At 32.7% G+C, this 24,447-nt stretch overlaps 2 protein-coding genes across 2 annotated transcripts in view; one reads left to right on the forward strand and one right to left on the reverse strand.

The window, feature by feature from the left end:
- The window catches only part of LOC118185369 (ATP-binding cassette sub-family F member 2), a 69,929-nt gene extending 54,675 nt beyond the window's left edge, over nucleotides 1-15,254 (reverse strand). Inside the window, exons 1-3 of the mRNA XM_035355207.2 lie at nucleotides 15,108-15,254; nucleotides 6,614-6,807; nucleotides 910-1,122 (exon numbers count right to left, since the gene is read on the reverse strand). Coding sequence (XP_035211098.1) covers nucleotides 910-1,122; nucleotides 6,614-6,785 — 385 coding nt within the window. The 5' untranslated portion in view covers nucleotides 6,786-6,807; nucleotides 15,108-15,254. The remainder of the gene's footprint in view (nucleotides 1-909; nucleotides 1,123-6,613; nucleotides 6,808-15,107) is intronic.
- A 1,935-nt stretch (nucleotides 15,255-17,189) lies between these two features.
- LOC118185366 (ubiquitin carboxyl-terminal hydrolase 40-like) overlaps nucleotides 17,190-24,447 on the forward strand; it is a 114,412-nt gene continuing 107,154 nt past the window's right edge. The window contains exons 1-4 of the mRNA XM_035355206.2: nucleotides 17,190-17,334; nucleotides 17,469-17,663; nucleotides 19,020-19,198; nucleotides 23,861-23,986. Coding sequence (XP_035211097.1) covers nucleotides 17,480-17,663; nucleotides 19,020-19,198; nucleotides 23,861-23,986 — 489 coding nt within the window. The 5' untranslated portion in view covers nucleotides 17,190-17,334; nucleotides 17,469-17,479. The remainder of the gene's footprint in view (nucleotides 17,335-17,468; nucleotides 17,664-19,019; nucleotides 19,199-23,860; nucleotides 23,987-24,447) is intronic.

Genomic DNA, 24,447 nt, shown 5'->3' on the forward strand with positions numbered 1-24,447 from the left:
GAAATAAGTTCAAGTGAAGATGATGCACTTCACACTGATCTCGACTTACAGCTCCGATTCCACAGATATCCAATTGAATGGAAAGCTACATAGGAAGGACTGCAAAGTCTGTTCTCGGAGAAATGAACCCGGAAAAAGGCATCATATGTCATATTTTTTGTAATACTTGCCCCAACAAGCCTGGCATGCATCTTGCGAATTGTTGCATGAAATATAATACACAGAAAAATTACAGACACTAATAATTAAAAAATTATGTTTATAAACGAGTAAAAATATAAAAACTTTATACATTAATTTGTTTGTGTAATGATTTTAAGTTACTGGTAAGAAATGCGTCAAAAAGGCTGTGAAACGTCTCGAGTTGATGATGAGCCACGCGGAAAAGGGCCTAAGTGCAAAGGGTAAATATTAGTTTAGTTTGGTTTTATGGCACAAATCAGGAAGACAATTATTCTGTGCCAAACAATGCTAATTATGAGACAGCGGCATGTTAAGTATACAAAACTACACAGATGAGTAAAATAGGACTACATTGATAAAAATACGTTAAAATGGGTGCACATAAAACTAACTAACCTCCTGTTTGAAAAATTGTTAATATCATTTTTTCAAAGATTAAATTCTTTTAAAACTTACAATCTAAACTTACAAGAGTCTAAATCTTACATAGTCTAAACAAAACAAAAATGAAGTTTCTTAAGAAAAAAAAATCTGTGTTTAAATTTGCAAAATTACATTGGTAAAGCTACAATTTACGACTTCTTGTAATTATGTTACATGCTAACAAGATTAAGGTACTTATCTAATACAAATAAAACTTTATTTTAATACAATTAATACAGACTGTGAACAACCTAGCTTTCTTATTTTCTACTATGTACATATAAGTTAAAAATTAAAACTTACCACAGCCATTTAAACCTATTAATCCATATCTTCTACCACAATTTAACTCCAATTTAGTGTCAGCTAAAATTTCTACTCCATGGAAATTTATAGAAAAGTTTTCAATTTTTATATCTCTGGACCTGGGATGAACGGCTAATACTCCCGTACATGCTCGAGCTTCTGCATTTAATTTCATATCATTTTCTAGTTTCTTTACTAATTCCTCCTCAGCTGTGAAAAAAGTGTATAGATGTACTTATAAAATAGTTATTTACTTTTTTAACAATGATATTTTAATAATTACACAAAAACTATCATTTTGAAATTAAAAGAAAATGTATTTAACAAAAAGGCATCTTTCAATAAATTCACAGTGCAGCTATTAAAATGCCTTTTAAATACAGTACAAAGTCTGAGATCCAAACGTCCAATATCCAGAATGATCTAAATCCGTACTTCAAAGCCACCCCCAACTTTTTTTTAATTAATTTATTTTTTGTGTGTGCTTTACGCATGCACATTTGATTGCACATTGTTTCAGTCCACGATAGAAGCAAGATAAAATTTAGCGGAACAACTTGTCTTCAGTCGAATTTTTTACTTCAGTAAGGCAGTGCTATATATCAAGCAAGATAATGTTGCCCCGCTAATGATCTCAAATTTGTAGCCACAATGCTACCCAGGTTTGATGCTTTCAAACATCTACTTGTACAGGGTTCATAGCCACGTTTTAGTTAAAAAAACAAGCACCTATAAGCACTTTTCAAGCACATTTTAAGGAAAAAATAAGCATCTGTCTAATTACATTATACACAACTGCATAACCTTAAAAGGAAAATTAGACTTGTAATTTAAAATATGAGCAATGCAATATTTATTAAGAGAAGCATTACCTCAACAATGGAAAACAATTAACTTTTTTTTTAATTTTAAATGACAGTTCAATTTACAGAATTAGTTTACAATGAGAGAAAAAAAAAACTATGCAGAACTAAACTATATTACAAAATTTAATGATGATATTTCAGTTGAAAATATAGAAAATAAATAATAATAAGCTATACTAATTGTATTCGTTTGGCACCTAATAATAATAAATACAATTTATTTTCCCACTCATATTAATATTTAAATAATTTAACTTAAATCAAAATTCTGAACATTTTCTAATTTTCATTGCATAACAGTTTTCCCTTAACATATATCCCAAGCAAAGTAATTTAAGTAAAAAAGAGGCACATTTCTGAAATCAGAAGACGGGAAATTGCTTCACACAGTCATCCTTTAACAGTAAAAGCTTAACTAACCCGCATACTCGAAATTCCCGAATATTCCGGACAGTAACTGGAAAAAGAGGAGTGGGGGAGATTGTAGACGTTCTTTAGATTTAAATTTAGGCTAAATAAATGATTTTGACATTTCGATATGTGCATCATATAAAAACCAACGGAACTGAGAAATATTCTGCTTAGAAAGCACAGTAAAACTCTTTTAAGTGTGCATAAACAAATCTCAGACTGAACATCAAAATTAATTATCAATGCAAAATACCGCAAATGTTATTGCGCAATATGTGCGGCATAATTCTTCCATATGTGATATTACGCAATCGGAATCAACACCTGCCGGTATTCGGAGAAAAAAGAACTAAATAAATGAAAAGAAAGAGACTTACTAATCTGGGGTGTTTCTGATTCTAATTTTCAACAGACTGTATTAAATTTCCGGAATAGAATCAATCTTCGCTTGGGTTGGGTAGACTGCAAAAACTTTTAGTCCTATTCAATCCAGATCGGACAGTGACAAAAAAAAGTCCGCTGCTTCAATATTAGAGATTTTGCGGAGAAACTCCCAACCAATTTTGTATAATGTATTGCCAAAGAAAATGAAATTATTTTGACTATTCGATTACTTTCCTTTTATTTAAGCCATTCCGAATATTATTCCTTAGAAAGCTAATCTGTGTAAAAACACACCCATTTTTGGAAGTTTATCTATACTTCAGCAGTTACTGCAACTATACTATTATAAATATTCATACATATACTCATAATATAAGCCTAACGATCATAATAAACACGAATATGAACTGACCATGCGGAACGAGAATGCAAATTATTAAACTCTTGATAGAAATTCAAATGTGTGTAGTATTTGGGTGGGAGGAAAAGAATACCCGAATGTACCGGAATTTTCTACGTTTTCGCAATTCTTGGCCAATAGAACGACGTGCACCTGTCTGTACTCTCGCGCGTACCATAGGTTACGTTAATGCAGAGGAAGGGGGGGAAGCAATTTTCAGGAGTATGATTCACCATCTGACGTTGCATATAAGAAAGAAAAGTTGTTTATTTAGTTTCGGCTTTGGTACGGGGAAAAAATGAGCATTCATTAAAAACAAAGGATTCAAAAAAAGCACTAAAAGCAAAAAATAAGCACTAAAAACAAAAAAATAAGGGCTTTAAAGAAAAAGTAAGCACCTATAAGAGCCTTTATATTTTATTTTCAAATATAAGGACTTATAAGCACTTGTAAGGATCGCTACGAACCCTGTTGTAAAGATACTTAAAAAATACATATTACCATAACAACCATAGGTCTCTACAAGAGTCCACGAGAACATCAAGATCTGAGTGGAATACCTCAAGTCATACAGTTATGAATTTTGCATATATGAAAATTTTAGCAAAATTAATTGTAAAAGTATAGTATCTCATATATAACATGAAATGCCTCAAAAACATTAGGCTTCGGCGGAGATAAGGTTACATGGACAAGTCCATTTAACATCAAGATAAATCACCACCTTATCAAATTTGTGAAATAGCGCCAAACTGATGAAAGTTTTGCAAACTAATTTTTGTTGCCAAATTCGGTAAGAAATGGACAAATGGCTGCTTACTTTATTAAACATTTCCTTCAATGTAAGTTGCTTCGTTTCATGTGATAATACTTTCTCTTTAATTCTATTAAACGGACATAATTTTTTGTTCCGCTGTATAAGTCCTATAATTGCTGTGTTGAGAATACCGACTAATTTGTCAATCGAAATGTTTTCGTTTTCAATAACCTCTGGGTCACTTTCTTCACTATCGGAAGCGAAGCGAATTATAATGATTTAAATCATATCAAAGACAGAATGAAATACTACACTTAGTATGGAATTATAAACCAAATAAAATAAAAACATCTGCCCTGAAGATAAGGATAAGTGCTGACAGATCGGAAATTCTATTTGACATAATCTTTCTAATCTATCAATAATCTAATAATGACGTTTCTGCCCCCCCTCTGCCGCAGAGCAGCATGAAATTGATAAACAGATTTCGGATTTCAAAACATACTTTCGCTTTGTAGTAAATATATATCGGAAATTCTATTTGACATAATCGAAAGTTCAAGCTTACTTTTAAAAAATTGCTCTAACAGTCTGCAAAAAATAAGCCGGATCCAATTCAAAGATTAAGGAACAACACAATCTGCAACATTAACTGAATTAGATAACTTTAGCTTAGCGTATAACTCCGTTACAATTTAAACGCGCATGCGCACAAACGTATTCGCAGCCGTAAGGGTCTTACGCGCTCACGTAAACGCCTGTGCGCATGCGTGAACGCGACGCATGCGCAGAAAGTTTGTAGCTTTGAGGTCCGGATTATGGGTGTCCGAATTAACGACTTTTGACTGTAATATTCTTGGTAGTTTAAAGTGGTAACTACTGATTGTGCTCTGTCATACTGAGATGTACAAATACTTTCATGAAAATTTCCAGAACTGCAAAGTGTTTCTTTTGGTAATATAAATTTTACCAAGATATCAGTTACATGTGCATTCAATCCATTACAAACCCATATGCACGTAACAATACTGAAAACAGTAGTCATTAACATAAATTATCAAATGAATTAGTGTAACTAAATGGCAAATCCAATATATTTTACAAAATGTTTTTCAATATGTAAATTCAAGTAATGGCATACAGTAATGGTCATGGCATAAAAATATTGCATGATGATATGAAATACATAAATTAAGAATAATTTTAAACTTTTCTTATAACTTTCCAATCATAATACCACTAACATTTGATTATGAAGATTTATTATACATTATGCCCTTGTAGTGATCTATTATACATTATGCACTTTAGCACTCAAACAAACCTCTTCCTTTATAAATAGCATTTAATTTTTTTATTTGAAATCAGTGCAATTTATAGATGAATTTCACATATAATTTTTAAGATTATGCTGGCATGTTTCTTTATATGTGTAATGTAATTGTTGAAGTTTTCTATTTAAAAAAAAGGAGTTATATTTTGTACATAACATCTAAAACAGTCACATTTATTCTTTAATTACATTAATCCTTCAATTAACCCCTTAAATGCCGCGGGCATATATATACGCCTTGGTCAGCCGATGCATAAACTGCCCCGGGCGTATATATATGCCCTTCCATACTACTATCATTTGCTTTGTGCTGCTATCCGTAAAATTATTCGCAAAGTTTTGGAATGCAATACCACAATGACCTTGACAAAGTATGCGAAGGAGGATACTATTTCAGAGAAGTGTGGGGAGAAATTGGAGAGAGGGGTGTGTCTAAAGCGGTGAAAGTAATGACTGCGTGGTATTGGCTGGTGTTGTTTGAGTTAAACGCATTTTTTTTATTCTGCGTCATCCGTTTTCGTTTACTTTTTGTAGTAGGTTGCAGGAATAAAGAAAGATCTAACAGATGTTTCAAACACATTTATCTTTTCTGAATTATTTTTTTAAACTGCTCGTGCTTCATAGTGTTACTGAAACTAACCGTTTTGTGGATGAGTATATGAACCAACACTTTGCAAACGAAAAATCGAGAACAAAATCATGGCATTCAACCAGTTCAGAAGAAATATATGTTTTTTTAGGCATACTGATTTCACAAGGTATAACACTGAAACCTGATATTACACTTTACTGGTCTAAAAATGAATTGAGCGAAACTCCATTTTAGAGATCTTTTTTATTAGAAAAACATCATTTTTATTATACTTACATCTTTTTATTATACTTTTACTCAAAACATTACATTTCGTGCATTCATTTTTTTCTTTTATTCTTTATTTTGTGAAAGTAAACAGGTTTTAGAAAGCAAAACTTGCACTTATTTCCCCCCTAATACTTCGCATAACTATGCGAGCCTGTGTGAAAAACTGTGGCACTGGGAAATGTACGTTTCCCGCTGCAATTTAGTGGTTAATATATTGTAATAAATTAATCCTTTTTTTACACTGTTTGAAAGAGAAACAAAATGTCATTTAATAACTTGCATTTTGATAAATAAGATTTTGATAGGTTTAACTTTTGGACTCCAATATCAAATTGCATCCATTAAGTATATGCAAATTTTGCTTTTTATTAAGCTATATTTCACATAATAACCACACAAATATGAAATTCATAAACTCTCATCAGCTTTAATTATAATGTTTAAAAGAATTTCCAAAAAGCTACATTAAGGTGCATAAGCATATACTTTAAAAAAAAATAGAATAAAAAGATGTTTAATTCTTTAGGAAATAAAATAATGAGCCAATGCATGATGCCACTAAAACCTAATGATATCAATAATGATTACAGCAGACATTAGAAAACCATGTCCTGAGTTTTAGACAGGTGTACTAATATTACAAAGCTCTGAATGAAAAAAATTAATTTGGTCTAATAATAATATTTACCAGCAGAAATATGAACACCATTTGTTATACTCTCATTTTCAGCAGCTGTCTCAACACCATTAACAATCTCACTGGGATTATCTTCTGATTTCTGTCCAGGTTTCTTCTGTGTTCTTGCTTTTGCTGCCTCTTTCTTTTTAGCGTCACGTCTTTTCTTAGCATCAGATGGCATGTTTAAATAGATGAATATTTAACTGCATTAAAAAGAAGAAAATATTAGAAAAATAACTTACCAACCTTAATGTACTGTTTTATATTATATTTACTAAATAAAGAAGACAAACTTTAGCTTGAATGATCAAATTATTTTTTCAAAACATTTACTTAATAAGTCAAAAGGTGTCAGATACTTTAAGTAGATGTTTTTTAAACTCATGGCTGCCATAACATGAATTTCAGTAAGATTTTATGAATAACATAAATTAAGGTTGTCTACAAAAATATTATATTAGCATTTCACAACCACCTACGAATCTTTGTTGCAACCCTACATTACCCTGAAAATTTAAAATAACAGATAATTACACATACAATTTATGATATTTATTCTAAAAAGATATTGCAATTGCAAAGATATTAAGATACATTAAAAGCTATAAAACATTTTGTACAACACAAAAAAATATTTATGTCTTTTTAATATAAAAATTTTCCAGCTACTTTAGATAATTTGGTACAACTCTAATATACGCCCTAATTTCACCAAATGTGGCGATATGTGTTCTGCGCTGGTTTTGGGGGCGATTGCGTGTTCTATGGCAACCCTGTTGACGTTCAAAAATCTTTCACTGGAGCTCGTTGGTTCGCCTCTGTGTCTGAGAAGATGGGAGGGAAAGATGAAATGGTAGTTGTTGAATTGAAGTTCGGCAAAAGGAAATATCATTGTGGCTATCATGTTGAGGGGTAGTGAGTTTTTGGAAGTGTGGAAAGAGGGTCTGGGAGATTATTTTTAATGGCAGTGCATGATAGAAGTAGGGATTTGTGATTTTATTTATTTGTGAACCATAGTATAAATTTTTTGGATAGTGTGTCTGGCTGTCGTGTAAATACGATAGTGATTACGTGGCGGCATGTTAAAGGCGGTATGAAATTTATATTTCTGCTATTCGAAAACGCATTAATTCATGGTAAGTGCATTTTATTTTATCTTTGTTCTTATTTTGTAGAATGTTATGTTCATTGGTTCTTTAGTATGAATTTCTGTCGTTATTGTTGTTTTTTTAAATTGTTTGAAATTTATTTTAGTTTACTTTGTTGTTTAGTGTTTAGACTGTACAATTCGTAAATGTTTTTTAAAGTTGAAACAGAACGCTGTGTACATGGTATTATTTGAAATTTATTGTTGTTATGTTATTTTATTAAAGCGAGGAGTGCGTAGATCGTAGATTCCTTCCTTGCCTAAATTGTGCAATTCGTAGAATTTTTTTTAAGTTTAATCAGGATGCTGTGTACATGGTATTCTTTGAAATTTATTGTTGTTATGTTAATTTATTAAAGCGAGGTGTGCGTAGTTTGTAGATTCATTTGTTGCCTACATTGAGCAATTCGTAGATTTTTTTTTTAAGTTAAAACATGTCGCTGTGTACATAAATTCTTGTCAAATATTTTTGGTTAGAAACTTTACGTTTTTGCTATCTATTTTCCCCCCCCCCCTGGATTTTTAGCTAAATTGTGTGTTCAAAACGTAGTTTTTGCATGTGCGAAAACCGCGTTTTTGGAGACATTTTAGGCTAAAAGTTCAAAATGTAGACAAAAAATTTAGATAGTAATATGGCAGCGTGAAGTTTCTCGCCAAAAATATTTGGCGAGAAATTTGGCGACTTGAGGGCGTATATCAGAGTAGTTCCGATAATTTATATTAATTTCTTTCTCTTTAACATCTTTTCTAAGTTTATCTGCTTCAATAAATAAATCAATGTTCCTACTATTCTCTGCTTCATCTCCTAATTTGTTATATACAACAATATACCTTTAAAGAAAATTTTCTTTCCATATGCATAATCAGTTTCTTCTTTTAACATTTCCTCTTCATTTTAGAATTTTCAGATTTAATTAAAAGATTTTTGTCATTCTAAAAACCTACATGTATTTAGAATGCACAGAAGAAAATGTTGATTTCATATCTTTCATAACATGAGTGCTGAGAATAAGAAGTGATATAGTCAGGGCCACTGCCAGAATTTGGTGAAACACAAAACAACAAAATTTAGAGATGGCAAATTTTTTAGAATTTAAGACGGGCACTGGGTGGTAGAATTTAGGAACGACAAAAATTTTTAATTTAGTGAGGTACCAGGCTATAAAACTTAGAATCACAGAAATTACAACAGACAGCAAAATGCCAAGTGCCAGGCTTTGTGTACGATGTCCTGAAACAATCTTTTAAATTATCAGTTTTCAATTTCTTTATTATTAGAAAAATTCCTGTTGTCCGTGTGACAAGATTAGTTCTGCCCTTTTCTATGCTTGTGTTTAGTAAAAAAAAAAGAGAAAATAAAGGTAAAATAAGCATATCAAGATCGACTTCTAGAATCAAATGTACAAAATTCATATAATTCTGTTTTCACTGTTCTTCCAAAAAATCATTAACTTCCTATGAAGCTTGCTCATTATGCATTAATACCATAAACACATTTTTCAGGAATCTTTTGGAATCATGTGTCTATAAATTTTGCCTTCAAATTCTTCTAAGCCAGCAGTTCTTAACCATTTTTACGTCATGCATCCCTTTTACTACTGTTAGAAGACCATCAACCACTGCTTTTAACAATCTTGAAAAATACATTTACATTTGTTTCAATGCATTACATTTATTTCAATATTTTTACCATACTTTTATAAATTAAACAACAAAAAGATATAGAAAATATTAATAAACACCACATTTTAAATAAAAGTAGTTTTTTACATTCATAAACTAAAGCTACATACCAGGGTTGGAACTTTAATATTGGCAACACAGCTGAAAAAACGCTACGCAACAAAACCAAAGAATATCGCGTATACCACACATGAACTACATACCTACCTTACCTCTCAGCAAAAAGACTCGTCCTGACTACGTCACACGCATGCGGAGTGACGCGAAGAACGGATCCTTGTATTAGCTCGGGGTCTAAAGTAAGTGTTGTCAGGATGTTTTCAAAACAAGAACAACGATGTTGGATAAAAATTGAATGTGCCAGAGGTCGTACAGCACCACAGTGTCATCAAGGGCTTAGAGAGGCTTGCGGGGAATCTGCATTGCCTTACAGAACCGTAGCAAGATGGGTGAAAGCATTCAATGAAGGACGCCAAAACGTGGCAGACATGTCGTGCGTGGCAGACAAAACAGGTCGTGCGAGTGTCAGCGATGCAGACGTGCAAGCAGTTGCCGCACTAATGGACAGTGTTCACCGCCAAACAATTCGTCAGCTGGCCGGACAAACAGGATTAGCACATACGACTGTGCTGCCCATTCTGAAGGAACGCCTGTCCATGAGAAAAATTGCTTCATGATGGGTTCCACATCAATTGACGGAAATGCAGAAATGGCTGCGATAAAATGCTGCCCGAACCCACCTGGAGCGCTACGAGCGCGAAGGAGATGCTTTTTTACTCTGTATCATTATGCTGGATGAGACTTGGGCCCAATCGTACCAGCCAGAACTTAAACGCCAATCAAACGAATGACGTCATCACAGGTCACCACGACGTTCAAAATTTCATCAGAACCCCAGCAATGTGAAAGTTATGGTGATTCTCGTGTACAACTGTGATGGTGTCATCCTAACGCATACCGTTCCCCCCACAGCAGACCATTACTGCTCATTTTTGAAGCACAATCTTTGACCAGCTTTGAGAAAAAAATGGAGACACTTTCTGCAGAACACTCCTCTCATTTTGCATGACAATGCTCGGTCGCATGCAACGCAAGCTGTGACTGATTTGTTCAAGTGATGGGGCTGGGAAGTGCTGACTTCCACATCGTTGGAAACGGGTTGTACACAATGCTGGCGACTATATTGAAGGACTGTAAAACATGGTGACATGAATCACTTTTGTATTCCTTGTAAATAAATAGTTGCCACTGTTAAAGTTTCAACCCTCGTATTTAACAGTGCGGCAGACCCCACAAAGATAAGAAATTCATGTGTGTTGTCCCCAACAGATTGCAGTGTTCGAGGTGTGAGACAACAGGCTCGGACATTGCAGAAGCAATAATTTGTTCACTTATAGCTCCACTTGACATTACAAGAATCATAATTTTATGTCAAAGGATTTTAGCGATCTGCACTGTGTCTATCACCAAAGCCATCATATTTAGGGATGCTGATGGACAAAACTGATCAAAATTGATGTGGAAAATCCACCTCCTTCATGTCTCCAGTTTAATGCAGCCATAAATATATAAGTTTATAAAATTTCCAATGAGTTACAGTTTTATGAAAAGTTTACTGATTCTTCTTTGATGAAAAAATTTTAAAAGAAACAAATATACAAAACACTGCATTCAAACAAACATTGCAGGAAAATTCAGAACTACTCTTATATGCGCCCTCAGGTCGCCAAATTTCTCACCAAACATTTTCGGCAAGAAACTCCACGCTGCCATATTACTATTTAAATTTTTTGTCTAAATTTTGAACTCTAAGCCAAAATTGTCTCCAAAAACGTGGTTTTCGCACATGCAAAAACCATGTTTTGAACACACAATTTAAGCTAAAAATCCGAAACAAAAACAAAAATGTAAAGTTTCTAACCAAAAATATTTGACAAGAACCCATGTACACAGCGATATGTTTTAACTTAAAAAAACATCTACGAATTGCACAATTTAGGCAACGAACAAATTTACGAACTACACACATCTCGCTTTAATAAATTAACATAATAATAAATTTCAAAGAATACCATGTACACAGCATCCTGTTTAAACTTAAAAAAAAAAAAACATCTACGAATTGCACAAGCTAGGCAACGAACAAATCTATGAACTATGCACACTTCGCTTTAATAAATTACCGTAACAACAATAAATTTCAAAGAATACCATGTACACAGTGTTCTGTTTCAACTTTAAAAAACATCTATGAAAAACACAATCTAGGCACTATGCACTAATCAACAAAATAAACTAAAATAAATTTCAAACAATTCAAATAAACAACAATAATGACAGAAATTCATACTAAAAAAAAAACAATGAACATAACATTCTACAAAATAAGAACAAGAATAAAATAAAATGCACTTACCATGAATGAATGCTTTTTCGAACAGCAGAAATACCAATTTCATACCGCCTTTAACATGCCGCCACGTAATCACTATCCTATTTATATATGACAGCCAGACATACTATCCAGAAAATTCATACTATGGTTCACAAATAAATCTTCAAAACCCTCTTGTTCTTATTTTGTAAATCCTTGTAAGATTTCCATCCATCCGAAAAAATAGTTGTACCAGGCTCAATCCACTCTTTAATACACTGCATCAGCTTTTCCCTACTTCTGTCATGCACAGCCACTAAAAATAATCTCCCAGACCCTCTTTCCACACCTCCAAATACCCACTGCCCCTCAACAGGATGACCACGATAATATTTCCTTTTGCCGAGCTTCGATTCATCAACTTCCACCACTTTATCTCTCCCCCCTATATTCTCAGACACAGAGCATTACACAGAGCAGACTCATTAACAACTCCAACATCGTACCTTTTAATACTAAATTTCCTTCGCGCACAATCTAAAATATGTGACTGAAATCTTCCCACCACATCTCTTATGCAACATGCACGATTTCAAAACACACATGACACGAACCAACAAGCAATTAAACTATTCCAGTAAAAGATTTTTCAACGTCAACAGGATTATCATACAACACACAATTGCGCCGAGACCGACGCAGAACACATATCCCCACATTTGGTGATATTAAGCACATATAAGACTAGAGCCGAAAATTCTTAAGAAGTAAATTTTGGGAAGAAACGACTCTGGAAGGGATGCATATATTTTTTGCCTTTACTTATACTCCAGAGAAGTATAAAGACTAGAATTGAACAGTACTGGAGCAAGAGCCATTCCACATACACACCTTTTTTTTCTCAAATAATGTATCATCCTCAATTTCTTCTTTTACAACGGTCCTTACATTTTTCAGATAATTCAGTATTTGATGCACAAAATCACGAATGCCCAAAATTAGTGAAATTATGGCCAGTTTTGAAACATCTGAATGAGAAGTTTCGTTCGAAAGTGACACCACAAAAAAATGTAAAGATGAAAGCTTTTCAGAAGATAAAGGTGAAAGCAATTTATTCCTCTAAAATGAGCAAGATTTGGAATAAAATATTTCATGCTGTGTAAGTCGATTTCTGGTTATGTGTGTTCTATAATAATATACACAGGTAGATACGATTCTGAACCCAAAGTTTTCTAATCTATGTATTTCCTCACAAGCTGTTATAACAATGATGTATCCTTTACTGCATAAAGGAGATCGTCTTACGACGGATAATTACTTTGTAAATATAACGCTGATTTTTGTTGTTTGACTCCTGAATTAGGATAATTACTATTCTTCACCGGAATTAGCTGACAAAGTATTCATGTCAAACGGATACATATGGCACTTTAGGAGAGGGAAAACGTAGAGAGGGAAAAAGTCCCAAAGGAAATGCAAAAGAAAAAACTAAAATCATAATCAGGAGAAATTATTCTAATAACATAATCAGAAGAAATTATTGCATTTCATAGAGGAAAAGTTACTGTGATGAAATGGATGAACAAAAAAATGTTTCATTACTGTCTGCAATTCACAATACTGAAAAGGTACAAATCCAAGTCCCCTCTGAAACGAAACAGTAAACCAGAAATTATTATGGATTACAATTATGCAGTGGGGGAAGCAGACCACATGGGCCAAAATTTCAAAACTTCATTAGAATTGATATGCGCCATATAAGTGGGCGATTCTACATCAGCTTGAAAATAACAAGTCAAAGAATTGCATAAACTCTGTATCCATGTATACATTGACCCATTTTCACCTAAAAAACATCAGAGAATTGCGCAAACTTTGACATTATGCACTACCTTGACTTGGTCCATGTACACATCAATACATGCTATGTAAGTGGCCAATGAATTTTTGTGTTTAAATTTGGGCATCAAAAGGATCACTTAGCAAACTAGTGCTGTTTCAGAGTACGTCATTTGTATCAATCTCCTTTCATCCTTGGAGATCCTACAGTGTATTTCTTCTAATAACATAATCATCGAGATTCGAAAACAACTTAAAAACCTAAAAGATAATTGCCCCTTGTTTTTTGGCGATTCTTTTTTGACGTCAAGATTGGCACCGTTTAATCCAAGTATCCGGTGCACAAGGGATTTGGCTACTTTTGGCGACTTTATGATGAGCAGTAAACGGGACATATCGACACCTCCTAGAACTCCAGGGGGTGCTGGACATATACAGTGAGTAGTTAAACAGGTCATTTTGGTGTTGGCGATAATTTTCAAAATCGCGCCAAGGCTGCACCGTATACTATGATTTTACGGAAGGCACAATATCGAGATGGCTGCTACACAAAACCAAAATAAAAAGTCAAAGAATTGCACAAACTCTGTGTCCATGTACACATCGATCTATTTTCACTTGAAAAAAATCACAGAATTGCACAAACTAGACACTGTGCACTGCCTTAACTTTGTCCATGTACACATCAATCTATTTTCATTTAAAAAAAAATCAGGAAGCTAAAACAAAGTTATAACTATCACGGTAACCGGAAGTTTCATCGCCAAAATCTGTCGCTAATCGAAGGGACACCCAATTCTACAATGCAGTCAAAATTTCAGTTGCTTCTACATCTATTCGTTGATAAATACATACACATTTGCTTGTGGATAACTATAAATTAAAACTGAATGTAGTCTTTTTTTGACTTCATCCGTAAAGTAGTAGATAATTACGATATATAATAATGAAGTTTGGCAAGTTTTTTCCATGGTGGAAATAAACTACGAGAAAAAAAAACCGGTCGGGAAAAGAATTGTAGAAATTCAGCATCCCGTATGAAAGCACCATGGCCTAATTCTTCCAGTTTTGCCCCTATTAAAAACTACATCGAAGTGAAAATGCATCATTATAAATTTATTATGTTAAAGAAAAAGAAAGAAAACAAAAGAAATCGGTTTATATAGACATATATATATATAAATACACAAATGATATATATATATCATATATATATACACACAAATTAAGCACGCTAATTTTCTCAGTAAAACACACCAGTATTAATTTGTTTTCTAGGGGGTATAAAACTGACACACAGTAGATACCACATTAAACTCAACTGATTTTAAAATGAATAAAATTATTAAAAAACATTCACTTTCTCTCCATGCCAGTCCACAATAATACAATTATAATTCTATGATTCATAGAAATAAATATTAATATTACAGAATACTCGTTAAGTAAAAATTATTTACCAAATGTACAGGATGATTCGACAACACGCTGCTTTCTACAGTTACAAAGAAGGGAAAGGACATCAACACCGAATGCAGTTATTAATGATGCCACTCAGAAGTTCTTTGACTGAATGGTGTTACCTCCAAGTACAAGGCGGAACTATTTGCTAATTCGCTCAAGACTGTTTCCTTATTTTCACAGACAGATCGTATTTTATTCTCGAGTGTCAAGATGTAGAAAAAGAATACCACCAGACGGAAATAGAATATGAGTAACAGAAATAATTGTAAATCTTAAGTAAATAGTAGGCGACGTTTTTTATTAAATGCCAATATTTTTTTTAAATATATCGACATCTATTTTTTACACCGTTTGAACAAAGATGGTGAAGGGAGGAAGCCACAATTGACGTCTATATTCAACTACAGCCCAGATGTCTGCCTTCGGAAATAAATATTTAAGTTGATTTTTTTGGACTAAAGAGACTCAAACGAAATATTCAAACCATGGAAGTCCTTTGATGATCCTGTGATTCCTTAACTTGCTGTCCTAAAATACATTTAATAAATCCAATGAATTGATTGAATCTTAAAGTACTCAGGAAGCTGCTGAAAAAAAGTACTGAAGTATGTTTTGTCAAAACGTCGAAATATGTAATATTTTTGTTCGCTGGATACAGCGTCGGCGCCCGAGATGATTCAACCATACGGTCAAAATGAGCTGCAGAATTTATGGGAAGAAAAATTTTTAGAATTTAAAAGAGAACCTACTAATAACCACGGATGGCAACATATTTAGAATTTATGGGAATCATTGGTCAATACAATTTAGGACAGCAAAAATTTTAGAACTTAGGAAGACGCTAGGCAGCAAAATTTAGAAAATATATGTACTGCGGCAATATGCGAAGCTCTTGTCCTGTCTGGATGTAGAACAGAGCAGTCTCGGTGCCCCATTTACACTAGATTCACGGAAACGATCATTTGACCGCAAACGAAATTAAAGTGTCCGTATTTTTTAAATTTTCTTGATTAAAATTTGAATTGAAATTTTTAATCAATTATTTCGATTTTATTTATTTTTTTATCTCTAAATATATTCGAAGACGGCAAAATAGTTTATTTAGCCTGTTTTAAATTATTTTTTAAGTAATGTTCATAGAGCAGCCTTGACGGCTACATTTTTCTCCTTTAAGAATGTAGGCAACATTTTATTATGCCAACGGAAGTAAGCATTATGTAACTAAAGCTGCTTCCATCCCAGAAGTATAGTGTACTAGATCTTCTAGTACACTATACCAGAAGACTACCACGTCGCAATGCCTCTGACTGTAACCAAATTTCAATTATATTTATTAATTTTTAAATAAATAAATTGTCTCAAATAAAGGAATCTTCAACAACAATTGTTCAAATAAATAAAACTTTGACAGCAACACAAATGCACATTTCTTAAATGTATAGCTTGCTTTGTAACTCTCAGTAATAATTAATTTATACTTAATGCCATTTTTAGTAAGCACTAGAACCTAAGTTCAATTAGTCCTAAGAGAAATAAATTTCTTAGAGATAATTAATTTTTTCCCCCCAATGACAGATTGTGAACAATTATAAATGTAACCCAATCCATTAATCTATACAAGGCAGGATGCGGTGATCTCTTTATTTTGGAGGCATCTAACAGGTGGACCATCATCGCCTTTCCTATGAAGGGACAGACAGTTACAACCATGCCTTCTCCGGGATTCGAACCCAGGCCCTTCGATATCGCAGTCCCTGACCACTATACCAACAACCAGTCGGTGTTGACTATACCGACTGGGCGGCAGAGATAATTAATTTTGCAGATTGGTTACCACAGCGTTAAACAAACGTTCTTTATACAATAATAATTCATAAACAAAGTTTCGCTGCTGTTAATTTCATTATCAGAAAGTAAAGAAGGGCCTTTCTGGAAAGATATAATTTCTATTTTCTTTCTTTTTTCTTTTTCCTTCCGAGTAAGTCAAAAATGCTTGATGCACGGGCTTGACTTAATTGCTTGATGAGTCTTGTTGCCAACAATTTTATCTTTAGTTGAATCATTTACAATATAAATAATTATATTTAAGTATCATAGGATATTTTGGTAATATTTGGATAATTTTAACAGCATCTTTTCAACTGATTTCTTCTGCAGATTAAAAATTCGAAACACCTGATGAAGAAGATGTAAAATTCGTAATCGCGTTTTCGTGGGAATGATGTCAGTATTTCTGTCTTTTGAAATGTTGATGTTTATGTTAGTGATTGCCGTTGATTTTAAGTCTTAGCATAAACTTACTGGTGCTATATTTTTTTAAATATAGCGCTCAGATATTTATTTAATTTCGTTTTTAGTTTTCTACCAAATGTTTGGAAGTCTATTTGATGACGAAAGGCCGGTTGGTGCGATGACTAACGTGCACACATTGGCCATACCAAGACCCCCAAGCCGAAGATTGTCATGTGGATTGAGCGGTATAGAAAATCAAGGAGCTACTTGTTACCTGAACTCTCTTTTACAAACACTTCTTTACACCCCAGAGTTCAGAGGTATATTGCTAAAATGCATTATATGTTTGCACCTAAACTATATTGTATTGATGACACTTTCCACGAGTTGATAATTATTAAGAAAAATCGATTATGATTAATAAATAATTACCACTGACATTAACAAAATACAATACATGTCACTTCACGAAATTTTAAACGTGTTACTCTCTTATATGGGACTTCATGTTGTCCAGTATTCTTTTTCATATGCGTTTGTTAATTCATCTAATGCATGTGAAATCAAACTAATGCTTGTCAGACACCATCAGCTTGTTTTTCTTGAAAATTGATCTCGTTCTTGCTCTAGTGTAGAATTGGGTGCCCCTTCGATTAGCGGTAACTTTTTTTTAAATTTTGGCGATGAAACCTCATTTCTGGTTACGATGATAGTTTTAACTTTGTTTTAGCTTCCTGATTTTTTTAAATGAAGATAGATTGATGTGTACGGTGGCGTAGCTAGGGTGTGGCAAGGGGGGACATCTGTCCCCGGGCGCAGCATCCAAGGGGCGCCAAATTGATGCTACGAAATTTTTTAATGAAATATTTTCCATTTTTGGCACACAGAAAGGGGCGCAAATTTTTAAGTTGTCCCCGGGCGCTGGAAATTCTAGCTACGTGCACTGGATGTGTACATGGACAAATTTAAGGCAGTGCGCAATGCCTAGTTTGTGTAATTCTGGGATTTTTTTTTAAGTGAAAACAGATCGATGTGTACATTGACACAGAGTTTGTGTCCAAGAAGAACTAGAGCCAAGGATTCCATTCAATGAGGGTTACTGGGGCATTTGAGGGTCTGCTTAAGGGAGAGCGAAAGTGTTCAACAAGTCCGTTATTGGCAGAATGATATGGAGACAAGCGGATGCGCTTTGTTCCAGGTAAGCGATGTCAGCGAAAGAAGAAGCCTTGACTTGAACTGAATAAGATGTTTTGTATCACCCTCCATTTTCACTAGATATTGCCATCTTTGATTTTCATATCCTCAGGTCAGAATTCTCTGAATGGCTTAGAGTTCACTTTAGGGACTGTCAATCACTTCTTTGTTAGTAAACCTAATGACTTAATTCTAAAAAACCTAATTCTAAAACCTAAACCTAATTCTAAAAAAGGAATCATCCAGCTTCCTGAAAGATGGCAAGTAATAGAATAAAACGGTGTTTTTGTGATAAAATTTTCAAGGAAAATTTCTTATGTTTTTGTACTGCTTAATTTTGTATTTATTATAAAAAACTTCAGAATTTTTTGGATGATCTAGTAGTATCTTAATATTAATACTGGCTTTAAAAAATATTCATATGAGGTATTAAAGAATCAGATTTTAAATGCTTAATACTTAACATGGATTTATTCTTACAGAGGGCCTGTTTGGCTTATCGGATGCTGAGCTTGGTTCTCTGGAAAATAGAGAAAGGGGTGGAAAAGTTAGAATAATTCCTCTTCAGCTTCAGAGGCTATTTGCTAGATTGCTCTTGGTCGATCAGCAAGCTGCATCTACCACTGAGCTCACTGATAGCTTTGGATGGAGCAACAATGAGGTATTTTTTTATTTCTGAAGCCTTTGTGATATTTTGATTTATAATGTTAATCTGTAATGATTTATTATTTTTAATGTGTCTTGTTAATCTAATCTTAGTGACATGAATGACTACCTTTACGATATTTACTGTCACTTAGTAGATATTACATTGCTATTTAACCCGCGAGCACACGCGGCGGGTATGTCATACCCATGTGCATTTTTCTTTTTGTATATTTCTCACCCATTATTTCATAAAAGGACAAAACTTGGTGTAGCTGAGTTCAAAGTCATATACTTAAATGGGGGAAATTCCTGAGGTGGCAAGTGCAACGGTTTTTTAGGAACAGCATTGTTCAGGCATGTCATACCTGCGCGTGTACTCGCGTTTCTCAGTGAATCACTTCGCACTTCTCGTTTTCAAGCTATATAGGTTTCTCTTGAGTTGTAAGCATGGCGCCGTATATTCCTTACAATGAAGAGATGAAAAGATTGAGAAATCTCTTTGAAACAGTTTCTTCTGATGAGGATTCATTTAGTGAAGAAGAGGAAGATGTTGATGACGAAGAATATAATAGTAATCATGATTCACCTATAGAGAGTAGTGATTCAGATACAGAAACAGAAAATGAAACTGTAGAATGTATCAATGAGTTTTTATGTTGGAAAAAATTGAGTAAAATGGAACAAAAATAAATTCCGGACTAATGTTTGAATTGGTGCCAAAAATATTATAACTAAATTCCCTGGAAATACAAAGTATTCTAAAGACTTCTCAACACCTTTAGATTCCTTGTCATTGCTTATCGATGAAGATATGTTAAAACATGTAGTTGACAATACAAATATTTATATTGATTCAACACAAGAAAATTTCACTCGTGAACGGGATGAGTACTTTTCTCAAAGCCTTAGGGATGCAGCTAATAGAAAATGTTTAAAATGAACGATGGCGAGCATCTGTGGTTCCTGATTCTGGACAAACATTAACCACCGATGAACATGTTAATAATGAACTGTCCCCCCAAAAACCTAAAATGACTTACAAGAGGTGTACAGAATGCCCCAAGAAAAAAGATAGAAAGACTAGATTCATTTGTGAAATTTGTAGCAAAAGTATATGTATGGAACATATGACCTCATTTTGTAAACAATGTTCAAAAATTGTAAGAAAATAATTTTTCCTCTCCTTATTGTTTCCTATTTTGTCTAAAATGAAGTATTAACTTGGTTTTACATTTAATTTCTTTTAAAAAACGATTAATTTTTTTTGACAAATTTTTAATTACAATTTTTTTATTCGGGTATGACATACCCGGCGCATGTTCTCGTGTTCATCGGATCGGTGCGCGTGCTCGCGGGTTAAAACTGTTTTCCTCTTTTCTTGAATGATCTAAATATCAGGGTACTAAAGTGAATTTTAAGCATAAGTGTAGTTGATTTGAAATAAGCAATCCTGGCAGTTTCAGAAGAGTTAACTCTTCACTTGTTATTGAACGAAATTTAAGCACTTTATTCTATCATGATAACCTAAGCTTGAATGCCTCAAATATATTTTTTTAAATCTTATTTAAATATAAAAGAAAACTTGTCCTGTTTTAGATAGAAAAAGTTTTAAGTGTCCTAAAATACCTGCTTCTTTCATTTTTATGTAACAAGAGAAGCAAATCAATTTTGTGCCTTGTTTGTGAACTTAAAAGTAAATGCTCATCTTTTTTTTATGTGTGAACATATTCTGTGTAAAACTTTAATTATTTTGTATGCATTCAGATTAAAAAATGAAGAGCACTATCTTTATTTAATTATTGCATACTAAAATTATTTCTTTTAAAAAAATGAGATTCCATGAATTTTCATTTTTATTATCATGTATTAAATAAAATACATAAATAGCATGCATGCACAGAGCATTTTTTTTTTTGTATTAGATCTTTGCAATATCATATATAATCCTAATTTATATATCTATATTTAATAAAAAAACTTCAGGTTAATGACTCTTTATTATCATTAAAGAGGAGCCATAAAAAGTCGGCTGATCTTTAGAATATGGTAACTGATAGTTTGGCGACATTTTGGAGGCGATAAAGGTTACTACCTGGGACTTTGGTAATAATGTGAGCAGTACTCAGTTCCGATTACGCATTATTTTGTGTGAGGGAAATGAGAGATCATGGGATATGTCAGGCCATATTAATGGAAGAATTACGGTTCTTTAATCGGAAAAGGGGGAAATCGGGAAAAAATCTGGAAATTTTGTATTTGGCTTTATTCTGTGTTGTGTGAAACAGTGTTCGTAAATTTTTGGATCACATGGCCCTAACTAAAGTGAATTTGAAATGGGTATTTAGTGGGATTGAAAGGGGTAGTAATAAGTGTTTCTTTAAGCTTGTGCGAGATAGAAGTAAAGATGTTTTATTAAGTTATTTATTTTACCTGGTACTTTGCTGTGAACTATGAGTATCATTTTAAAGATCCTGAAACAGAAATAAGAAAAGTTTATCGGACACGTAATCAAGATTCTGAAGAAGATTAGGTAAGTTAGTATTTTTAATTATTTGAGGATATTATTTTTATGCATTGTTCAAAATGTAAGGTGGAAGTAAAGTAATTTGGTATTATTGGGAAAATTGTTATTAGCAATGATTTAGTTTAAAGTAATTAGGATTGTAAGCTAATTTTTATTAATTTAATGTATGTGCTTATTTATATTTTAAGTAGTGTTTTTGAATTTAATTATATTTTAATTAAATGATAGTTATTTTGTGAATTTTATGTTTGTAGGAATTTGGTATATGTTTTAGTTGAAGTAAACGTGCATGGAAATAATTTAAATATTTGACACTAAGTATTTGTAATGTTTGCAGTATGAATTCGTTGGTGACGTTTATAATATAATAGTTAATTTAGAGGTAAAAGTTTTTTGATATTTTATTTATTTTATACGTGAAAATGTTCATATTTGGAAAAGTTATATACTTTTTCGTTATTAGGTAATTTCATATATGTTCTTTTTAACGGGTTTAAAGATTCAGAAAATTGTCATGCATTTTCGTGAAATTTTTCTAATTTATGAGAAAAAAGGAGTGTACATGGATATGGTGAAGAGTGTGTGCAATGTCATTTTTGTGCAATTCTGAGTTTTTTTTTTTTAAGTAAAAATAAGTCGACGTGTACATGGTTTAGTGATATTTTAATTAAATGATAGTTATTTTGTGAATTTTATGTTTGTAAGAATTTGGTATATGTTTTAGTTGAAGTAAACGTGCATGGAAATAATTTTAAATATTTGACACTAAGTATTTGTAACCATTTATAATGTTTGCGGTATGAATTCGTTGATGACATTTATAATATAACAGATAATTTAGAGGTAAAAGTTTTTGGATATTTTATTTATTTTATATGTGGAAATGTTCATATTTGGAAAAGTTATATACTTTTTCACGATCAGGTAATTTCATATATATTCTTTTTACCGGGTTTAAAGATTCAGAAAATTGTCATGTATTTTCGTGAAATTTTTCTAATTTATGAGAAAAAAGCAGTGTACATGGATATAGTGAAGAGTGTGCGCAATGCCATTTTTGTGTAATTCTGGGATGTTTTTTTAAGTAAAAATAAGTCGACGTGTAAATGGTTTATGTGTATGTGTTATTTTGAAAAACGCGTAAGGAGTATGGTATTGTGCACTTTTTCCCAATTTTGCAGTGAATATTTGTCATGATTAAGCAATTTTGTTAGATAAAATTTCTAGCATAAGTGTAATTCGGCTAGTAGATTGTTGGAAGAAGTGTTCAGTAGATAAAAAGAAAAGAAACATGTCTTTACTTCGTGAAGACAAAATGGCGGCGGGAAAAAAAAAAATAGAGGGTTGCTGTAGGAGAGTTGGTCGCCAAAAAATCGCCAAGTTACCATAATGTAAAGATCAACCAAAAAGTCATATATTTAGAAATATTCCAGCTGTGAATTTATATGTGCTAAAAAGATGAATGACATTTAATTTAGCTGTTCTAAATTTTCCTTTTTCTGTATATATTTTTTCAAATGGAAGTCCACCCTCCTTTTTTTTTTTTAATTTTGAAGGAAAAAAGGGAATTTTTCTTTTTTGAAGTATTTTATTGTAGATAGAAATAAAAAAAATACATTTAATTCATTAATTGTAAGAAGGTAGAGTTTGAAAATTATTTGGCTAATCTTTGGAATATGGTAACTGGTAGTTTGGCGACATTTTGGTAAGACGATAAAAGTTACTAGCTAGGACTTTAGCAGTGTACATAGATAAAGTCAAGAGTGTGCGCAATGCCATTTTTGTGCAATTCTGGGATGTTTTTTAAAGTGAAAATATGTCGACGTGTACATGGATGATACCGTGTATGTGCAATTCTTAAAAACACGGCAAGCAGTGGGCGATTCTGCACTTTCTCCCAATTTCGCACCTAATCTTCATCATGATTAAGCACTTTTGTTCCATAAAAGTTTTAGCATAAGCGTAATTCAGCTAGCAGATTGTTCATGAAAACAAAATGGCGTCCAAAAAAACTAGCAGGTTGCTCTAACAGGGTTGGTCGTCAAATTTTCGCCAAAAAATCGCCAAGCTACCATAATCCAAAGATTAACCATTTATTTAAATATGTATTTTTGTGAGGACTTAATTTAATCTGAAACATTTCATTTATAGGAACTTCAGCAACATGATGTACAAGAGCTTAATCGAATTCTGTTTAGTGCTATTGATTCATCCCTCATTGGAACTACGGGTAAAGATCTGATTTCTAAATTATACCATGGATCAACAATAAGTGAGGTAATATTTTATTTATTGATTAAAACCCTTGATTGTACTAATTGCTTAGCATAAATGTTTGAATGCAAAATTGAAAAGTATTTTTAGTTTACAGAATGCAAAATATGGTATTGTGCTTAACTCAGCAGTTGATATTTTTACAATAAAGTTAGAAGCACATGTCATTCATTATTCATTCTTTTTTAGTTAGTAGAATTTTCACTTCAAGCAGCATTAATAAACTGTATAACATGCATTCCTTGTTATAACTTAAGGAGACAACTAGGAGCCAACTGTTAAGGCAATGAGGTATGATGAACACCAATTTGTTTACAAAACTACCCACACAAAATAAAAATGAGAGATTACTCTCACAAAGACCTCCTCTTTAACTCTTTAGAACTCTAATAAACATTGAGTTTGGTTACATGACCTGCAGAAAAGAAAAAAAAAAAAAAGAATATTTATATTTGGGTGAGTTA

The sequence above is a fragment of the Stegodyphus dumicola genome, chromosome 7, assembly GCF_044657685.1.
Source record: "Stegodyphus dumicola isolate Sdum_Otavi_A_Nest chromosome 7, ASM4465768v1".
In the NCBI taxonomy this organism is placed as follows: domain Eukaryota; kingdom Metazoa; phylum Arthropoda; class Arachnida; order Araneae; family Eresidae; genus Stegodyphus; species Stegodyphus dumicola.